The following is a 20,626-nucleotide window of genomic DNA, read 5'->3' as shown; positions in this document are numbered from 1 at the left end:
GCCTCCCAGTGGCTGTCACATCAAACCCAAAGCCTCCTTCTGGCTTCCAGGACCCTTGCACTGCGGCCTCATTTGAACTATCAGGACTTATCACCCACACACATACCCCAGGTACCTCCTATTGACCACCCATCTCCAGCCAAACACATCTACTTGCTCACACTGGCCCAAACCCATGCCATGCCCATTCTTGACTCCATTCCCTGCTCTCCCCTATCCCTGCACCTGGCACTCCCTCTCTAACTCTCCCAACTTCTATCCACAACCTGGAAGGCCAGGCCCTGCCCCACTTCCTAGAAGAAGCTGTCCTGACTATTCCACCCAACACTGGAGTTTTCTGGGGGCCCCGTATAACTTGTTAGGGCCTGAGAGTGGGGACTAAGCAAACACTCCATCCTAAAACTGTTTCCTGGGTGTATCTCTCTTTATTAAGAGAAGAAGCTATGTCTCCTAGGTCCTCCTCCTTTCTTGGGCTTCAGTTGAGTCATTTGTAGGACTCACCTGTGATCGTATAAAGACCAGTGATTGCCAATAAAAGAAAGATGGCCAAATACAGATCCAGACCCAAGGCCATGTTGATGAATATGGCCCCAGAGAAGATGTCTGCCTGGAAGGAGAGGAGAGACAGAGTTAGGAATGAGGGAAGCCAGCTGGCCGCAAGTTGCACCCAGGGTCTGACTGAGGCACTTCAGCTGCAGGGACGGAGAGGCAAACTTGAAAGGGGTAGCAGAAAGTGTTTCCTTAGTAATGTCAATGCTTGTGATTTCTGCAGCCCAATGTTAGACCACACATCCCTTGCCCTTTGGCTAAAATCCCCCAATTAGAGGTTCATGTTTTTATCCCTGGTTCAGAATATAAAAGACAAGTACTGCACATTTCCACATATATATGATATCTAAAATATGCAAATTTATAAAATCAAAGACTAGAATAGTGATTACCACGAAGGGAGGTTGGGGGACAGGGAAATGGGGAGTTATTAATCAACGGGCACAAAGTTTCAGTTAAGTAAGATGAATAAGTTCTAGAGATCTGCCATACAACATTGTCCCTATAGTCAACAATAATGTATTTTACACTTAAAATTTGTCAAAAAGATAGATGGCATGTTAAGTGTTCTTAACACAACAAAATAAAAAATAAAAAAATATTAACACTTCAGGATCATACTATATTTCTAGGTTTCTCGACAAGCTTTATTCAAGATGATAGTAGATATCCCATGGGAAGAAAAGATTCCCTGGTCAAAAAAGTCTATGAAATGCTGGATTAAACAAATTAAGGCGGTTTCTTTACTACACAATTTCTCTAAGCCTTTAAAATACAGCATGTACTGTGAATCGCCAGGAGAGGACCATGGGAAATGACCCTTCACAAACTTAATTAACTATGGAACTCTGTTTGCCAAGGAATAACTATTAACACCTTGAGGTTCGCCCAACCCACCTGTGGACTGCTGCTCTAAGCTATTATCCATCATTTACACCTCAGTGTGCAAAGGCTTATCAAATCTATTCCCAAAAGCAAGTTTGAGTGCTAGAGAGTCCATGAGAGGGAAACCCCACCCACACTCTGGAGCAGAGAGAAACTTTAGCAATATCATAATTTTATCTTCTCAGCCCAGATGGAGTCCATCTTGACTCAAACACAACCAGAACATCACCAAGAATCTCTTGCATGGCAGGCTTGTTTCTAGGTGGTTTTATCTAGATTATCTCATGTAGCTTTAGGGAAAAGTGTTCCCTCTTCACCCCCAAATCCACCAGTTATGTTCTTGATGCTGTTCTCTTTCTCCTCCCTGCCTCATTTAGCCCCATAAAGAATCTTCTACCTGGCTGTATGGTGCAATTCCTAATTTTAACCAACAGAGAGCACTGGAGTCACCCAAAATGAATTTTTCATGGCAGCTCCAAAATACTACCAGGAAGGGTAGGATTAAGGGATTTCTTAGTGAACCTTTTTTTCAAATCCCTCGGTGTGAATGAAATTAGACCTCCCTTAGAAGCAATGCATGAGCTGTTTCATTGCATAAAACCTAATGTATTTCAGGGTGTGTAAAGGGCCACCCAGTCACAACCCTGGAAATGGTGCCCTTGCGTCTCCTCTCCATTCTTGGTTTCCCCACTTCCACCTCCTTACAGCTCCAGCGGTTCATCTCCCTGCCAAGCAAATCTCCTAGTCCCTGCCTCTATTACTTGGCAGAGAGCTTGTCTCACACCAACTCCAAGCTTATGTGCAACTCTCCCTCCCAAGATGGGTCTCCTGAGTACTGGTGCCTTAGCTCCCCTGCAGATTCTCTAGCCCCAGGGGACCTAATATCATTGTCATTCCTGGTGGATGAGGAGAAGTAGAGTCAGAAATCCCACATAAACAAAGGCTGGTGGTCAGAGGACCTGGGTTTTAACACCAGTGCTGCCATTGTAGGCCTGAGTGACTTTGGATAAAACATTTCACCTCTCCATGTCTCTGCGTTCTCATTTTTAAAGTAAGCTCTGACTCTGAAGGTTTATGATTCACAGTGGCTGGAAGTGGGAAAGTCCTGCAACCAAAGAAAGCATTCCCCTCCCAGGTCCTGGACCTGTTCCACCCGGTCCTCTAATGCCAAAGAGGAAGAAAGAGCCCCTGGCTGCACGTCAGCCTAGCTAAAGGTGAAACGGCCACTTCTTCCTGACACTGCACATTAACCCACTGGAATTATGATGAGTATTCATAATGCTGGACCCTCCCCTCCCATGCCTCTATATCATTACACAAAGTTATACCAGTTGAAGGGGCCCCATTCATTGATTACATAAGAGTGCTAGTAAGTGCATATATTTTTGTTTGGTGGATTAGCTAATAAGTATACGTGAGCAATAAAAAGATTCCAAGGCTGTTACTGCCTTAAAAATGCCTTTGGTTGGTTTGTTTTTCAGAGTAGTTCATTTGTAATGCTTTATGACAACATGCCATAGAAGACTGTGTTACCCTCATTAATATGTGCCTTCCTATCTTCAGTCACAAATAAGTAACACACAACTCCTAAGATAATGCTATAACTAAAGTCTACAAAGACTTATGGGAAGTGTTAGGCTAATGGAAATCTTGTCTTTATGATACTCTATTTCCAGCTAACAGGGCAGATAAAGAATTCCAAGAACACATTCCTCATGAATTGAAGAAACCTAAGACAAATTCTATCTCCCATGAGTCACTCCTAATTTCAGAAATGAATTCTGCCCTTTGAACCCTGAAAGCCAGCAGGAGTGCCTCCAGATGTCATGCCATACCTGAGCTCACGTTAGTCCAGGCACTCTGACATTAGTCTTTGAATCCTAGGTACCCAAATTTTATGTGCTTTACTAGGGTTTTTTTTTTCTCCATATCTAGGGAATTTTATAGTTTACCAAGTGCTTTCAGATAGATTCATTGTTTTAATCTCCAAAACAAGGTAATAGGAAAATATATTGGCTCCACTTTATAGATAAGAGAGACCAAATTTATGACATGCTCAAGAGCTAAAATCCAGTTTTCTGTCTCCAAGTTCAGTGACTTTGCCACACATTAAAAGGTAAGAGCTCTTGGGGCACCTGGGTGGCGCAGTCGGTTAAGCGTCCGACTTCAGCCAGGTCACGATCTCGCGGTCCGGGAGTTCGAGCCCCGCGTCGGGCTCTGGGCTGATGGCTCAGAGCCTGGAGCCTGTTTCCGATTCTGTGTCTCCCTCTCTCTCTGCCCCTCCCCCGTTCGTGCTCTGTCTCTCTCTGTCCCAAAAATAAATAAACGTTGAAAAAAAAAATTTAAAAAAAAAAGGTAAGAGCTCTTTTTTCTAGATTATTTTCTGCAGAGAGCAAGATATTTTATCATTTAAAAAAATTGTTTTACCTACTTTTAAGGTAAAATAATTTATGGGTATGGTTGGGAAAAAACAGCACAGAAAGCTATACACTGAAAAGTAAAAATGTCCCTACTTCCATGATTTGGACCAAAGGTGACCACTGTCAAGAGCTTTTGGTCCGCCAGAGGATTTCCAAATAGCTTGCTGAAAACTATATGTCAACAGTTATGTTCCACAGTCCCCAAAATAATAATTATGAATGGGGCACCTGGGTGGCTCAGTCGGTTAGGTGGCCGGCTTCGGCTCGGATCATGATTTCATGGTCCGTGAGTTCAAGCCCTGCATGGGGCTCTGTGCTGACAGCTCAGAGCTTGGAGCCTGTTTCAGATTCTGTGTCTCCCTCTCTCTGACCCTCCCCCGTTCATGCTCTGTCTCTCTCTGTCTCAAAAATAAATAAACGTTAAAAAAATTTTAATAATAATTATGAGGATTGAAACATGAAAAATGTATACAGTTTGATAATAAGATGGAGAAGAAAGATGACAAAATGCTATGCACATTCCAACTGCAATTCTGTAAAGGATAGCACACATATGGGTGAGGCCACAATATGAAATATCTGTATTACAGCCATGGGATTATGGGTGCTTTCTCCTCCAGATTTTCTTAAATACCATTGTTTCATTTTTCTTACAGTTCAAAAGTAGGGGGAGCAGAAATTTAAAAACACATTATATTCTTTATGGGATATATAAATGTACATATATATGTGGTAAAAATATTAAAACAGACCAGAAGAAAACATACCAAGTTTAAAACATGTACAACTTTTCAGAAGGAAGAAAACAGGGTCAAGAAAGATAGAGATAAGACTTCCATAATATCTGTGTTTTATTTCTTTTCTGTAAAAATGACTGATTTTTTGAGATCTATAGAATCTGAGTGGTGGTCTTTGCTATATTAGTCTTTTTACTTTTTTGTATGTTTGAAGTATTTCAAACATACTTTTTTAATTTATAAAAGTAGGGGAATGAATAGGTAAATATACCACCAGCACTAATAGAAAAGAACTCTCCTGTAATCCTATGGGATCATTTGTTTCTCAGCTATTCCCAGATTGCTCCTTCTCTAAACTACTCTTAGCCCTTAATAAAGGGGGGGAGAAAATAGAAGAAAGGAAGGAAAAAAGCAAATTTCCCCAATGCTGCTAAGCAAAACCAAATTGAAGTAAAATAAAAAACTATCACACTCTAGACCAGGGGTCAGCACACTTTTTCTGTAAAGGATCAGGTAATAAGTGTTTCATGTTTTGTAGGCCATACAGTATCTGTCTAACCTGCTCAACTCTGCAGTCAAAGCATGAAAGCAGCTATGGACAACACAATATTGGCCATGATCCAATAAAACTATATTTACAAAAACAAGGAGTTAGATTCAGCTCAAAAGCTTTGTTCCTGTCGCTTTGAAAATTTGACTGAACCACGTCCATGGGATTCATGGGGAATAATAAAATTACAGATTCTGTTGGGAAAACCTCTTGAGTTTTTTTCATAGGAGTTTTTTCATAGGAAAACCTATGAGTCTCTGACCATGAGCCTTGGGCAGATTACTTCATCTCAGCTCAGATGCTTTGAGATCCTGTGATTCTATATGTGTGCTTTTGCTGCCCATTCTGGTCCGAGTTGTATCTGAGCCCCCAATAAATCCTGCCTGGCAACGACATTTGAGATCAAAAGCCCCATTGCTCAAATTTCTCTTTTCATTTGTGAAAGTGAATGGCTCAGGTAATAAGTATTCAAACTTTAAGCAAAAGCCAAAGCTCTTATTTTCACTCAAGGATCCAAAATGGCCAGTGGAGTTGCTGTAAAAGTTTACTGCAGTCATGTTAATAGCCCCAGGAAACATAAATAGGGACATTCAGTCATCATATGTAATGCATAAAGTCTGAGGCTTATCTCAAATGATTGTGCACACGTGAATAAGGTATGTGATACTAGGAAATTTTACAGAGCAGAACACTTCTCAGAACTTGATAAGTCAGGGTGCTCGGGAGGGGGACAGTGGGGAGCCAATACAATTCAGTGGAGTGCATGGAGGAATAATCAAATCCGGGTCTCAAAGCCCAAAATCTGGCCACAAGACAGTAGCCATAGTCAAGATTTCACACTACTGCTACTCAGTGGCCTGGATCACAACTGGACCCTGCACCTGAAATGCTTTTTCTCTCCTATCAATTACATACTCACTGGATCCCTATGTCCTCCCCAAGCCTTCCTGGCATGTCCCTAGTTGTTCTCTATGTGGACTTGGATCTCACAAGACCCCTTCTCTTCTCACCCATCACACACAATGCCTCTACACACACACAACAAAATTGATTAATCTTTGTGTGTAATGTAAATAAACACCTATCTTACTTTATTAACTAACAATTCTTTTCTTTTGTCCATGAACTTGAAACTCATGTGTATCTTAATGTGAACTCCTAGAAGGTACATTCAACATCAGCATAATTATTTTAATGATTTCATGTTCTATGATTCATGGTGAACCTGAAGTCAGCCAAATGTATAGAGACAAAGTCTCATCTGTCTGACCCTTCCCCGCCCCTCCACTCTGCCTAAATGTCCTTCCTTCAGACCCTTCATACCAGTGTGTAGTCAATGTTCTCTCCTCATAGTCCTCTGAAATCCTACTCTTGGAAACTTGTTCATAGTTATTTAACAGGCTATCTTAATTTTTCCCAAGGTTTTGAATTTTAACTGACTCTGTACAGAAGAAATGAAAGACTTAGAAGGCAGGGACCAGGGGTGCCTGGGTGGCTCAGTCAGTTAAGCATCCAACTCTCGATTTTGGCTCACAGTCGTGAGACAGAGCCCTACATCGGGCTCTGCACTGTCAGCAGAGTCTGCTTGGGATTCTCTCTTTCTCTCTCTCTCTCTCTCTCTCTCTCTCTCTCTCTGTCTCTCTCTCTCTCTCTCTCTCTCAAAATAAATAAATAAACTTAAAAAAAAAAAGGCAGGGACTACATAATGCCAAAGGTTTGGATTCAATAACAGGGATCCTACTGCTCATCCTAAAATTCTGCTACTTTTTAACTCCACAGAGTCCCTTCCCTTCTTGAGAACTGTTTCCCCATCTATAAAATGAGAGCATAGGACATAGAACTAGATGATCTATCCCATTCCATCACACTATGCTTTCATTCCATCCCAGCACAGAGTAGAACTGTGAGAACACAGACTCTGAAACTAGAGAGACCTGGGTGCCAATCTTGGTTTTGCCATACACTTCCTATGTGATTTGGGATAAATTACCTAACTTCTCTGAAACTCGGTTATCACTCCTACAAAGTGGAAAATAAAACAGAAATCCTTACCCATGCAGCACTGTTATGTGAACTGGAGATGGAATAAGTAAAGCCCCTATTGGAATCTAAGCAAGAGACTGACACTAAATAAAGGGCAACCCTCATCCTTCCTACATATTATTCAAGGAATTACTGCCTCTGGGCAGCAGGAGGAGCAGGTAGGATGTTGGGCAAGGCCTCCAACAAGAAGCCCCAGAAATCATACAGAGAGGGAGCAGCCTATACCAAGTACTATTCAAAAGCAAAAATCAGAAAAAGCTGACTGCTGGGGAATAGGTTCCATCAGGACTTGAGCTGGGTTAGACTGCCCCTCAGCTACCTGGGGGCTCCCAAGTCAAAAGAGTTTAATCAGTAACCTGAACAGTAAGTGTTTGGAAGGCAAGGAGAGAGGTTGGGCATCTAGTTTATTTATATGACTACCCCACACCAGCTCCAAGGGCAAAGAGTACCCTTTCCATGGCAACTACAGTCAACAGACTTGAACTGTGGACTTGAAGGTTTGGTTCCAAGACGGAGAATCCCAGTGCCCTCCTCTCAATACTCATTAGACAGGTGCCACCTCACAAGCTAAACTAAGGAGCAGTTCCTTTGTCAACCCCGCCCCCAGCTCCAGGGTGACCTCCTTTCCCTCCCTGCTTACATTCCTTTTTCTCCTCCTATATCTGCTCTTCCCTCTCTCAGGAAGCCTGATTTCTCCACCCCTCCCAGCATTTCCAGTCTAGGCTCTGTACTGATATCTAATGATGTAGGATTGAAAAGCCCAGGGTCTTCATCTTATAACTAAAAACTAACCCTGAGGAGAGGAGGAGAATGTGAAGGTGGTGAAATCATCACAATGGTGGCAAAACACAAAGAGACCAGTCAAAGGCAATAGCAGTTTGAGCCAGGAAGCTGGGCAGGGAAAGAACAGTGTTCTGGGCATCAGTCTTAACTCCAAGACAAAGCCCTATCAGCCCTATAGGCAACAGCATGTTTTCATTGAGTTGTATAAAAATGTATGTGCAAGACCATTCAATTAGGAAATAATAGTCTCTACAACAAATGGTGCTGAAAGATTTGGACATACACATGCAGAAGAGTGAAGCTGAACCCCCACCTCACATCATATACAAAAAAATAACTCAAAATGGATCAAAAACCTTAATGTAAGAGCTAAAAATATAAAATCCTTCAGAGAAAACATAGGGATCAATCTTCATGATCTTGGATTTGACAATGGATTCTTAGAAATTACAGCAAAAGCATAAGCAAATAAATAAACTAAAAATAGATAAACTGAACTTCATCAAGATTTAAAACTTTTGTGCCTCAAAGGACATTATCAAGAAAAGGAAAAGACAACCTACAGAAAGGGGGATATTTGCAAATCCTATATCTGATAAAGGTCTAGAACCTCTAAAGAACTCTTTCAACTCAACAAAAGAAAAAGACAAACAATCCAATTTTTTTTAAAAAGTGTGTTCATGTAGGCCAGGACTAGGGCTGGAAGGTAATGATATAAAACTGAAAAATAATTACAGTAAGCTGAAGATATAGATATAGGTATTTCCTTTAAAGAAAGTATAGTCCAATACAATGTATAGACTTCATTTGGATTCTGATTCAAACAAATCAACTGTAAGAAGAAAATTTTTATATAATCAGGAAAATCTGAATATGGACAGGTATTAAACTACCTAAATTAAGAAATTCCTATGGATTTTTTGTGTGATAATAGCACAAGGGTTATGTTTTTGTTTGTTTGTTTGTCTGTTTTAAGTCAAAGATGAGCCACCTGGGTTGCTCAATCAGTTAAGCCTCCCACTCTTGATTTCAGTTCAGGTCATGATCTCACAGTTCATAAATTTAAGCCCTGAGTCAGGCTCTACGCTGACAGAATAGAGCCTGCTTGGGATTCTCTCTCTCTCTCTCTCTCTCTCCTCCCTCTCTCTCTCTGTTTCTCTGTGCGTGTCTCAAAAACAAATAAACAAATAAATACATTTTTTAAAGTCAAAGGTATATTCTTTTTTTTTTTTAAACGTTTATTTATTTTTGGGACAGAGAGAGACAGAGCATGAACGGGGGAGGGGCAGAGAGAGGGAGACACAGAATCGGAAACAGGCCCCAGGCTCCGAGCCATCAGCCCAGAGCCCGACGCGGGGCTCGAACTCCCGGACCGCGAGATCGTGACCTGGCTGAAGTCCGACGCTCAACCGACTGCGCCACCCAGGCGCCCGGTCAAAGGTATATTCTGAAGAATTCACAGTTAAATGACATAATATCTAGGATTTGACTTAAAATACTTCTGGAAAAAAAAGTTAGAAGAGATAGGTGAACAAGAATGGCAAAATTATTATCATTGTTAAAGCACAGTGATGAGATTTAGTTCCACAAATGCTCATTGTACTATTCTTTCTCTGGGTATGTATGTTTGAAATTTTCCAAAATAAAAAAAAAATTACAAATGTGATTTAATATTGTAGTCATCTTGGCTTTAAGAAACCAGGAAAATAAAAGCTCTAGCAGCTATTTTTTTAGCACCCCACCTAGCTAGAGCAGAAGGCTTATTTCAGATGCAACCTGACTCAAATTTCAACAAATCTTTTGCAAGATGCTGAGATTGGTCTAATCTTACCTTTGGTGCTGGATAGGGAAGGACAAGAAAAAGGAGGAAAACTGATCATACCCAATGAGAAAACTCCTCTGATAGAGCAGTGAGCACTTTGTAACTGCTGACCAACAGGAAAAGCTACAGCCACTCCCTATGTGGTCTCAGAAAATGCCACTTCTCTCTCTACCTCCGGATTTAGCAATGGATTCTTAGAAATGACACAAATATATGAGCAACATAAGAAAAAACAGATCTAAAAAAACAGACAAGAAGCCTCATGCAATGAAAAGAACAGTGAGATGGAGCCAGAGGTCTGGGTTCTACTTTTGATTCAGGATCCTGAGCAAGTTTTCTCTAATCCCAGTTTTCACTTCCCTGTCCATAAAAGAAGAGGGAGAATTTCTGAGGTCACTTCAAGAGTTGCCACGGACTACCCATGTTTAAGTGTATTAGAAACATCACCTAGAGCCAAATTCTGATCCCTCCAGGCACAAAGACTCACAGCTAACTCTAAGGTTAGAACTAGCCCTTAGATATTCTGAAGTTCCTTTCAGTCTTCTATTAAGAACAGTTTTCACTGAAACTTCTTGAATCTGTTTATGTTTTTAACCTTCCACATGGTGAAGGGTAAGGAATTTCATGTGTTGGCTCTTTGATGCATGAAATAGGACTTTACTCCTTAGAATAAGAAGACTAAGGGACCAAGTTAATAGAAACAAATATTGTTGTTCCTTGGTGGGCCAGGATGTACTAAGAAGAGGGAGCGGGCAGGTTCTAAGATAGCCAATGCCCGTCCCTGGGGCAGTAGACTCACCGAGATCTTGGTGAAAATGTAGAGTAACAGGGACAGAATAGAGAGGTAGATCTGGATCCTCTTGCCTCCAAATCGCTTCCTCAGGTACTCTGGCATCGTCACCACCTGCATGGGATGTAATGGAGGTCGCCATCAGTCAGAGTGACCAGAAGATACAGAGCAAGCAGAGCAGTGGCATCCACATGGCATCAGATATATGCTCAAAAGTTAACCCTCGTGGGTCAGAGAGGTCTGTGATGTAGCCAGATGGCCCCTATTCTCCAGCCATTTGCTCATCTCTTTCCCACATGCCCTACCACTGCAGGGGTAGCTGGGTATTGTCCCAGAACATTTAAGGTGCCCAATAAATACTTTTTTAAATGAACACATGACTGTACATAACCAAGAAAGCAGATCTTTGCCCTGGAAGAGGAAGTGATAGATATATATCCCTATACAACATGCCTACTATGAACAAGACACTATAACAAAATAAATAAACATTAAAAAAATTGCTTTTAGGTAGTCAAAATTTTTTTTAAAAAGTAGTCAAAAGTTTATAACCTGGAAAAGAAAGCCAAAACACAAGTCATTCTCTGCCACTTATTCCATAAAGCCTCCTCTGCTTTCAGGAGGATGGAGCTCATATTATATATGTGTGTGTGTGTGTGCATATATGTATATACATATGTAAACATATATAAATATACATTATCAGCAAGACATGGAATAACAGAGCAGATACTTACCCCAGCCTTAATGTAAATGGGAACAAACACCCAGCCTAAGACAACCACCCAAATCAGGGCCTGAAACAGACAAAAAAAAAAAAAAAAAGCACGTAAAGTCAAACCAGGAGGAACCTTAGCTCACCCTGCTGCCTGCAGGGCCCTCAACTACTATAGGACAATCAGCAAGCATTTTCTCCTGGGGTTCTGGGGACAACTCCCTTAAGTGGCCATCAGAAACTGAAAGAGGCTTTTGCTGCTCAGTTGGCCCATGGGAACAGCAGTAGGGCATTAGTGGAGGAGACACCAGGGGGCTGCCCACAGACATCCCAGCTCCTCTTGCCTCTTCTCTGATTACAAGGAGTAAAATACCATTTAGAGAACTTTTAAGTAATAATAATTAATAATAATAATAATAAATAATGGGAATCTGGTGGTAAGAATTTCCAAACCTCCAATATGGCCAAAAGGGTACAGGAGGGCTTGGATTTTTTTAATTTTTAAACAATTTTTTTAAATTTATTTATTGTTTAATTTACATCCAAGTTAGTTAGCATATAGTACAACAATGATTTCAGGAGTAGATTCCTTAATGCCTCTTACCCCTTTAGCCCATCCCCCCTCCTACAACCCCTCCAGCAACCCTCTCTTTGTTCTCTATATTTAAGAGTCTCTTTTGTTTTGTCCCCCTCCCTGTTTTTATATTCTTTTTGCTTCCCTTTCCTTATGTTCATCTGTTTAGTATCTTAAATTCCTCATATGAGTGAAGTCATATGATATTTGCCTTTCTCTGACTAATTTTGCTTAGCCTAATAGGAGGGCTTGGATTTTTAAAGAAAAAAACACTATTGCCATCATATCTGTAGTTTTCTCATGTTACTCTGGTAGAAGAGCAGCAGGACCCTGGGGCTCCTGAAGCTGTGCCCCTCTTCTATCTGCATCCAAGGGTGTCCCTGGTTGGTTCCCCAACACTCAGAGCATCTCTAAACATAGACTGAAGTGGCTGACTGGCTGACTGCTAAAACTCCTTCCAGCTCCAGGACAGTGTCTCTGATGTTACTCACATTCCATTCAAAGCCCCCAGTGGCGATGCCTGCTGCAGCTCCTGTCCCCGCCAGCCCCACAAAGTGGCCACTTCCAATGTTACTGGCAAAGAGAGATGCTCCAACCTGGAAACACAAAGAGAAAATCTGGTAAGAACTCTATGGTCCAGGACACTCAGAGGTAGACCAAAGAGAGAAGAGACATGTCACCCAAGAAAGGACAAGAAATAGAAGAGGCAGGCTGGGAACTTGACTGTGTGTTTGTTGGGACCACAGGTTCACAAGATGGATGTGGGGTCTTGGGTAATAGTGAAGATGAAAAGGAGAGGATGGAAGAAAAGGCAATGTGTATCCCCAAATCAGATCAAATCTGATACAAACCTGTGGGGTTTTTTGTCAGCCCAATGCCAAAGAATGAAGAAAATATGGGCAACCCCACAGTTCACTGAGCCTCCCTTATAAGTCTTCCAAAAGGCTGTCAGCTGAAAAGCAGGGCCTGTGCCATTCATCCCTGTGTCTTCCAAGAGTTGACCAATACCTTGACCAAGGACCTTGACCAATACTGGCTCTCAGTAAATGCAGACAGTTTTGATAAAAGAAATCATTTAAAGGAAGCCTCTGGGCATCAGCCTTCTCACTTACCAGAGAAGTCAGGGGGTAGAGCCTATACTTCCCAATGATTCTTAACTATTAAATTCTATGATCCCATGTGCTCCCAAGAAACATGAGATGCTACTAATAATAACTCCCTAAATCAATATAGTATTTTTATTTTTTATTTTTTACAAAGGTCTCATAGACCCCATGGACACATACACAAAACACATGTATTTTTCAAGGACATACATATGTCTAAATACATAGGTAGAAGACAGATTGGAAGGATATATATTAAAAACCCAAGATTGGAAGCCTGGAAGGAAAAAGGAGAATGAGATTGTGAATGGGAGATGGAAGAAAAAACATCAGATAAAACAAGAGAAGGATCTTGCACTAACTAATCATAATACTGTGCCGTCAACTCAATTGCATCTAAGCTCCAAGAGAACCCCAGGAAGTTTTAGAGTCCTTCTGTACCCAGGAGGAGAGGCATAGCACCATTTGATAATTATCAAACTAGTATAATTATCCCCATTATTGCTTAGCAATGGGGGAAAGCTGGTAGTTATTTGTCTATTATCCCTAAGATGGTCCAGATCTGGAACAAAACAAAGAACAGTATTTCACAAAAGACAAATTACTCCAAGAAACTGTCCTAGCTACATCAGTCCCTACCTCCAATATAAGGTAATGGTTGCTTAGTACCAAATAGTTAAGTCAGAGAGGAGGGCGTTCCCTGAAGGCCAGGTCAGAAAGTCTCTGGAATGATGCAATAATGATATAAAAGTACACTCATTCATTCACTCAGTGAATATTAATTTAGCATCAACTCAATATAACATGCACTATTCTAGACCCTGGGGACTCCAATGTGAATAGCACAGACAAAATCCCTACTCTCCAGAATCTTATATTCTAACCAACATAAATAAACATAAATAAATTTTTTTTAAAGAGAGATCAGAGAATGGTCAGTGCTGTAAAGAGAACAGAGAGGGTGTGATAGAGTGACTAGTTCCAATTGGAGAGTCAAGAAAGGTCCCTCTGTGTAGATGCCCTCTACGTTAAGATTGAAGTGATAAAAGAAGTCCAATGTGTCAAATCAGAAGAAAAGTAGTTGTAGTTAAGAAGCAAAAAGAAGGACAGACTGGCTGGAGTGTTGTAGGCAAGGAGGAAGGTGGTATGAGATGAGGCTGGGAAGCTGGGCAGGGATATATCAGGAAGGTCCTAGCAGGCAAGGAGGACAGGAGGTTTGAATTTTATTCTAAGTGTGGGAAAACACTGGTGGGAGTGGGGGGCAGTTAATCAGTGGAGAGAAAGGACTTAATTTGCTTTTTAAAGATTGTTCTCAAGTACATGGAGAAGATAGTGTTGGGGGCAAGGGAGAAAACATAAAAATGTAGAGGAGGCTATTGCTGTATCTACATAAGAAGACAGTGGCTCGGTCTCTGGTGGTAGCAGTCAAGACAAGGGCAAGTGTAGAGATTGAAGTGTGTTTTAGAAGCAAGTTGACAGGAGTCCTGAATCTAAGAGTTACCCTTGAAGGATCAGGTGTGGGAAATGAGAGAAAGAGTAATCAAGGGTAACTCCTAGACTCAGGACTTGAGTAGGTGGATTCCATTTATTAAAAAGGGGAAAATGGATCCAAAGATGGGTGGATAAAGAAGATGCAGTAATATATATACAATGGCATATATTACTTAGCCATACAAAAGAATGAAATCTTGCCATTTGCAACAACAATAGACCTAGAGGGTATGATGCTAAGTGAAGTAGGTCAATCAGAGAAAGACAAATACCATATAATATCACTCATATGTGGAATTTAAGTAACAAAACAAAACAAACAAAGAAAAAAGAGATAAAAAAAATCTCTTAAATGCAGAGAATAAACTGGTGATCACCAGAGGGGAGGTTGCAGGGGGGTGTGAAATAGATAAAAGGGATTAAGAGTACACTTATCCTGATGAGCACTGAGAATTGTACATAATTGTTGAATCATATTGTACACCTAAAATTAATATAACATTGTATGTTAATTATACTTAAATTTTAAAAAAAGAAGGGGAAATTTGGAGGAAAGCAGGCTGTTCAGAGATATTCACCTCTTTCTCCTCAAAGTTGGATGGAGATAACAGTCCACTTTTAATCAGAATTACCTTTGTCATGTAGCCTGCCTTCCATGATCCATTATCTTTTCATTTATCATCTCTCACTTGATAAATTATTAAGCCTAATGTTGTACTATTAAGGGCATAATTACCAGTAATGATTAACTGCATTAGATTAACCTTAAGTTCAAGAAGTCCTCTCCAACATCCCTCCAAAGGGAAACTTGAACTTTAAGAAGTTGCTGGCTTTCCTGAGGTACCCCCTTACTGTCTGATGGAATAGGGGCCAGGAGAGCTTTGCCTTGCACAGATTTACTTAATTTCTGTCATAGTCACTACTCTTCTCCAAGTCATTTGCCTTGGCCTCATTCTGGACTCCCTCCCTTCACCCCATGGCCTTCACTCAATCATTTACCAAAACCCTGACTCTGCCTCCACAATGTCAAAGGCATCTAGCACTTCTTATACTGCCCTTGTACAGGCTGTGATTATCTCTCAACAGGCTTCTAGATAATTTCCAGTCTCCCCCTACACACATGGCCAGTTCCCCAAAGCACAACTCTGATCAAGCCACTTCCCTATTCAGAGAACCTCCTCAACATCCAAATGGGCCTGCCAAGTAGTCTTCCTGGAAGTTCCAGGTTTAAAGACATAGTCCTAAGAATTCAGAAAGATTTCAGGTTAGAGTCCCCTCCAGTGAGAAGGAAGTATGAAAATAAAAATTAGAGTTTGAATACTTTCTTAACCTCTTACTATCTGGGTGATCATAACATCTGTGAGCCTCAATCTTCTCTCATGACAGTTGTTCAGAAGTCAAATGAGATTATGAATCAGTAATGACTGACATTTTACTGACCCTCAAACAGAGTCCTTTCTCTCCTCCAAGAGGATAATCACTTCATCCTCAAAGACAATTCACAAGAGCTACAATGGACACAGTTGGAGTCTGAATTGTGTTCCCCCAAAATTCATGTGTGGTAGTCCTAACTTCCTAATGTGACCTTATTTGGAGATAGGGTATTTAGGGAGGTAATTAAGGTTAAATTAGGTCATAAGGGTGGGGCCCTAATCTATTTGATAGGACTGGTCCTTATAAGAAAAAGAAAAAGACATCATCTCTCTCATTCTTTCTCATTCTCTCTCTCTCACTCTCATTTTTTTTTTCAACGTTTATTTATTTTGGGGACAGAGAGAGACAGAGCATGAACGGGGGAGGGGCAGAGAGAGAGGGAGACACAGAATCGGAAACAGGCTCCAGGCTCTGAGCCCTCAGCCCAGAGCCTGACCCGGGGCTCGAACTCCCGGACCGCGAGATCGTGACCTGGCTGAAGTCGGACGCTCAACCGACTGCGCCACCCAGGCGCCCCTCTCACTCTCATTTTTTACTCAGAAAAGAGACCATGTGAATGCACAGACAAAAGGCAGTCATCTACAATCCAGAAAGAGAGGTCTCACCAGAAACCAACCCTGACAGCACCTTAATCTTGAGCTTCCAGCCTCCAGAGCTGTGAAAAAATAAATCTCTCTTGTTTAAGGCTCCCAGTCTATGGTATTGTGTTATGGAAGCCCAAGCAAGCTAATACAGACACCATTGCTTTATCACCTCCATTCCCCTGCCAGGTTTTCATTCTGCCCTTCCTCTCACTGAAGCTCATTAACAACGCTTTCATCATTCTAATTTCCCAAAAACTCCCTCTGTCTACCCCTCACCCACATTCATGCCCATTTGGGAATCATGCCCCATCCAGGGAGTGATCCAGTGACATGAATCATCATGTCCTTCTCTGTAATCTCCTCCCACATTGCCTCTGAGTTCAGGGTTTTAGACTTCATCTAAAATTTCCCCAGCTTGACCTTGCTTTTGACTAACTTCTTTCCAAGCCTTCCTCATCCCCTGATGGGGCTCAGGAAGCTATTATAAGTATTTAGATGGCTTTACTGTAACTGTGCAAGATGAGCTGGGTCAGACAACACCCAACAGGTTTGATAGCATGGTAATCAGGGAAATAACATAATGTGACATCACAAATGGGAAAAAAAAAACCACTACATTTTCCTTTGAATTTGGAGGAATTCATAATCACACTTTACTACCTAAACTTCTTACCCTAGAAAGTTGGCAGGATGGGAAATACTTGGAGAAATTATAGAATCACAGAGTCTTAAAGAGTTATATGGACCCACAAATGTCACAGTTTGAATCCCTTCTGCAATACCCCCCCCCCCAAATGATGGTTGGTTTCTGGATGCCATGCTTCTAGTGACAGAGAACTTGCCCAATTTACAAGGCAGCTGAATCCATAGAGGAACAATTCTAATAGTTAAAAAGTCCTTCTTTACCTTGAGCTGAAATCTACCCATTTGTCTACTTCTGCCTTCTGGAGTGATACAGAACAAGTCAAATCTCTCTCCCACAAGCTAGCTCTTCCAAGGTCTAAGGAAAGGGATTGTGCCCACCCTCAAATCTTCTCCAGGCTAAGCTTCCTCTTCTCATGTGTCTGCTCCTCACTGGCCATGGAATTGAATCTCACCATCTGTGTTACTATCTGCTGCCCTCAGTTTTAACAGTGTCCACAGATGGGCCTCAGGCCCAAATGAACCACTTTAGACATGGGCCATCCAGAGTGAAACAGGCTGCCCTTCCTGACTTCCCATACAGTTTTAACATTATATGGCTTCAAATCCTCTTTTAAATCTGTCACTCAGCCATGAGTGCCTGGTGGTAGTAAGGACTAAGCCAGTCCCTCTAATTCTCATCACTGTCAGAAAATCTGCCTCTAAATTATTTGGACCATTTAACAAGAACAGATTCCCTCTCATTGCAGTTTAGATTCCTGATAATACCAATTTGGTTTACCTCAACAATACAGTGGCTCTAACACTTAAAATTTTTTCACTTCGATTCTTCCAGGGTTTGGCACAAATATGATACTCTCCCATAAGCCTTACCTAAAGAGAAAACCACTTAAACTACAAAGGAAAATAATCTAGCCAAATTAATTTCTCCCTACCAACTATTAATGTCAGAAGTTGGAAGCTAGCAGGGATTGCATCTATTCCTCGAAAAAAGGCAGACATTAGTCTCTTCAATGATCACTTCTTCAGTTCTTATCACAGCCCTACAAATGGACTTCCTGAACCCATGCTACTCACAGAATGTTCCACGGGCCAGGAGCATCAGCTTCACCTGTGAGCTTAAGAGAACGACAAATCCTCTGCCCCCACTCCAGACCTATTGAATCAGAGTAGTAAGCTCTTCAAGTGTTTCTCATGTACAATAAAGTTTGAGAAACCTACCTACACTGTACTAAATGTCACTGTTATCTCCACAAACTTGTTTGACCTCTCTTCAGGAACAAGAGCACAGGGACTAACTACAAAATTAGGATGCTAAGGTGTGAAGGACAAAAACTTTGGGGTGAAAGGGACTTTCTCCAAAATTCTCTACTTAACCTCCAGAGTTTCAAAGGTCTGTTACCATGGTACTCATGCTTCCCAGTGGGAGACACTGTCTCTTCAACCACATGCCAACACAAGCATGTGGACTGAAAGAATTTTTGACCAATCTCACAGGTAAAACTTCAGAACTGGCTGGTTCAGTCAAATAAAGACTTCCAGAATATCCTCACACTGCAGCAAAATTATCAAGACATTTCAAATGGAAATCCACAGATACCACTCAAAGGCTTTGTGGGAAATCCTACAATTTTTCTCCTCAAGAGATTGGGTTATAAGAATTCCCAGAGGGTAATCTCCACCACCAGAAGCAACAAACATTGCTGATTGGAGGACTCCTCTGCCATGATATGACACTGGGAAGAGGAATTACAGGCTTTCAAGACTTTCTGCAATACAGCCCCCTCCTCTTTCTCCACTCCCAGCAGCCTCTCCATACCCTTTCACATCCCCTGCACTCCAGCTAAATTATACTAACTCAGTCTCCTAGATATGCTCTGGGCATTCCTGCCTTCTGAATTTATTTATGCCATTTCCCTCTGCTTCAACCTCCTCTCCATCAACTCTTATGCCCCTAAAACACTGACCCAGTCTTCAAAAGGAATCCCAGTCTCATCTCTCCACTGACACCATTCAGAGCTGATCTCTTACCCCTCTGGTCTCTCACCTCCAATCCTCATCTGTTGTACTCTCCAGGGGCATGACACTGCTTCTGTCCAAGTATTATTCCCCACAAACCTTCTAGCCCTCAAAGAGGATTTCTGCTTCTGCTGAGCATAGGACCTTTCTTGCACATGACAAGCATGCAGTAAAAGTCTGCTGAGTGAGTGAGTGGACTGGTGTATCAAATCCTTGGATGGCAGCAACTGAATGCCTTAGAGCTATACTTATTTCCACTGGTTACATAGAGTTAAGACTCTTCCCAGGGACATGTCAAGGATGGCTCTCTCTTGAGGAAGAGGCAATAAACTTGGCCTGCTAGGCCTAGATGGGGCCCAGAAGAATAATGGGGTGTGCTAGGATTATGCACTACTCTGAGATGTTAATATGGTGACCTATAAGATCAGTGTTAGTAAGAACAAGACCTCAAGTGGAATCTGACCTCCTGGGTTAGTCCATCAGGCAAGTAAACACGTTCTCCCATGTATTTCTGATAGAAATGCAATTCTGGAAAGCAGTTGTTGGTACATATCAAAATCTCATCTCCTTCCACCATATGATCCTACTTTTTAGTACCTTAAGAAAATTATCAGAAATGCAGACGGGGCGCCTGAGTGGCTCAGTTGGTTAAGCGTCCGACTTCAGCTCAGGTCATGATCTTGCGGTCTGTGAGTTCAAGCCCTGCGTCGGGCTCTGTGCTGACTGCCCAGAGCCTGGAGCCTGTTTCACATTCTGTGTCTCCCTCTCTCTCTGACCCTCCCCCGTTCATGTTCTGTCTCTCTCTGTCTCAAAAATAAATAAACGTTAAAAAAAATTTTTTAAAGAAATGCAGAGAAAGTCTTATACATGAGTTTCATTAGTATGTTCATTGTCATGTTATTTACAATACAGGAAAGTTGGAATCAACATAAATGCCCAACCACAGGAAGACAACTGGATAAATTAAGGTACATATTTGTGATCGAATATTATGCAGCCATTAAAATCATAGCTTTGAAGAATATGTTATGGTGGGAAGGTGATAGTGATAAAATCCCAAATAAAAAAAGAATATACAGTTTTTTATAAACATAGACATAGTCATAGACAGAGACAGAGACAGAGACAGAGACATAGAGTTATATCTCCAAATTTAACAGTGGTTATCTTTGAAAGAGAAAACAATGAGCATGTTTTCATACTTTTCCAATATTCCCACAATGAATTTGTGTAACTTTATAAGCAGAACACAATTCATCAAAACCTTTAACAATAAAGGGAAATCATTCCAGAGCTGTCTCAGATTCACTTGCAGAACCTAAGAACAAAGTATGTAAGGAAGTCATGTGTTTGTTGGGGGCAATATAGAAAAAGACATGAAATGTCATTGAATGCTACCTAAAAATTATGTTTTGTGTGACAGGAAAAAGGAAGTAGGAAATATATGGTACAGCCTGTTTATTTACCAATATCCAGTCATCT

The 20,626-nt window shown here is 41.3% G+C and overlaps 1 protein-coding gene across 1 annotated transcript in view; it reads right to left on the bottom strand.

The window, feature by feature from the left end:
• The window catches only part of SLC5A1 (solute carrier family 5 member 1), a 73,361-nt gene that overhangs the window by 35,008 nt on the left and 17,727 nt on the right, over positions 1–20,626 (bottom strand). Inside the window, exons 3-6 of the mRNA XM_030292174.2 lie at positions 12,360–12,464; positions 11,317–11,376; positions 10,589–10,693; positions 502–607 (exon numbers count right to left, since the gene is read on the bottom strand). Of these exons, the coding sequence (XP_030148034.1) occupies positions 502–607; positions 10,589–10,693; positions 11,317–11,376; positions 12,360–12,464 (376 nt within the window). The remainder of the gene's footprint in view (positions 1–501; positions 608–10,588; positions 10,694–11,316; positions 11,377–12,359; positions 12,465–20,626) is intronic.

This window comes from Lynx canadensis, chromosome D3 (genome assembly GCF_007474595.2).
Source record: "Lynx canadensis isolate LIC74 chromosome D3, mLynCan4.pri.v2, whole genome shotgun sequence".
NCBI classification, from domain to species: domain Eukaryota; kingdom Metazoa; phylum Chordata; class Mammalia; order Carnivora; family Felidae; genus Lynx; species Lynx canadensis.
The sequence above is the reverse complement of the archived record's forward strand: the minus strand, read 5'-3'. Positions and strand labels throughout refer to the sequence as shown.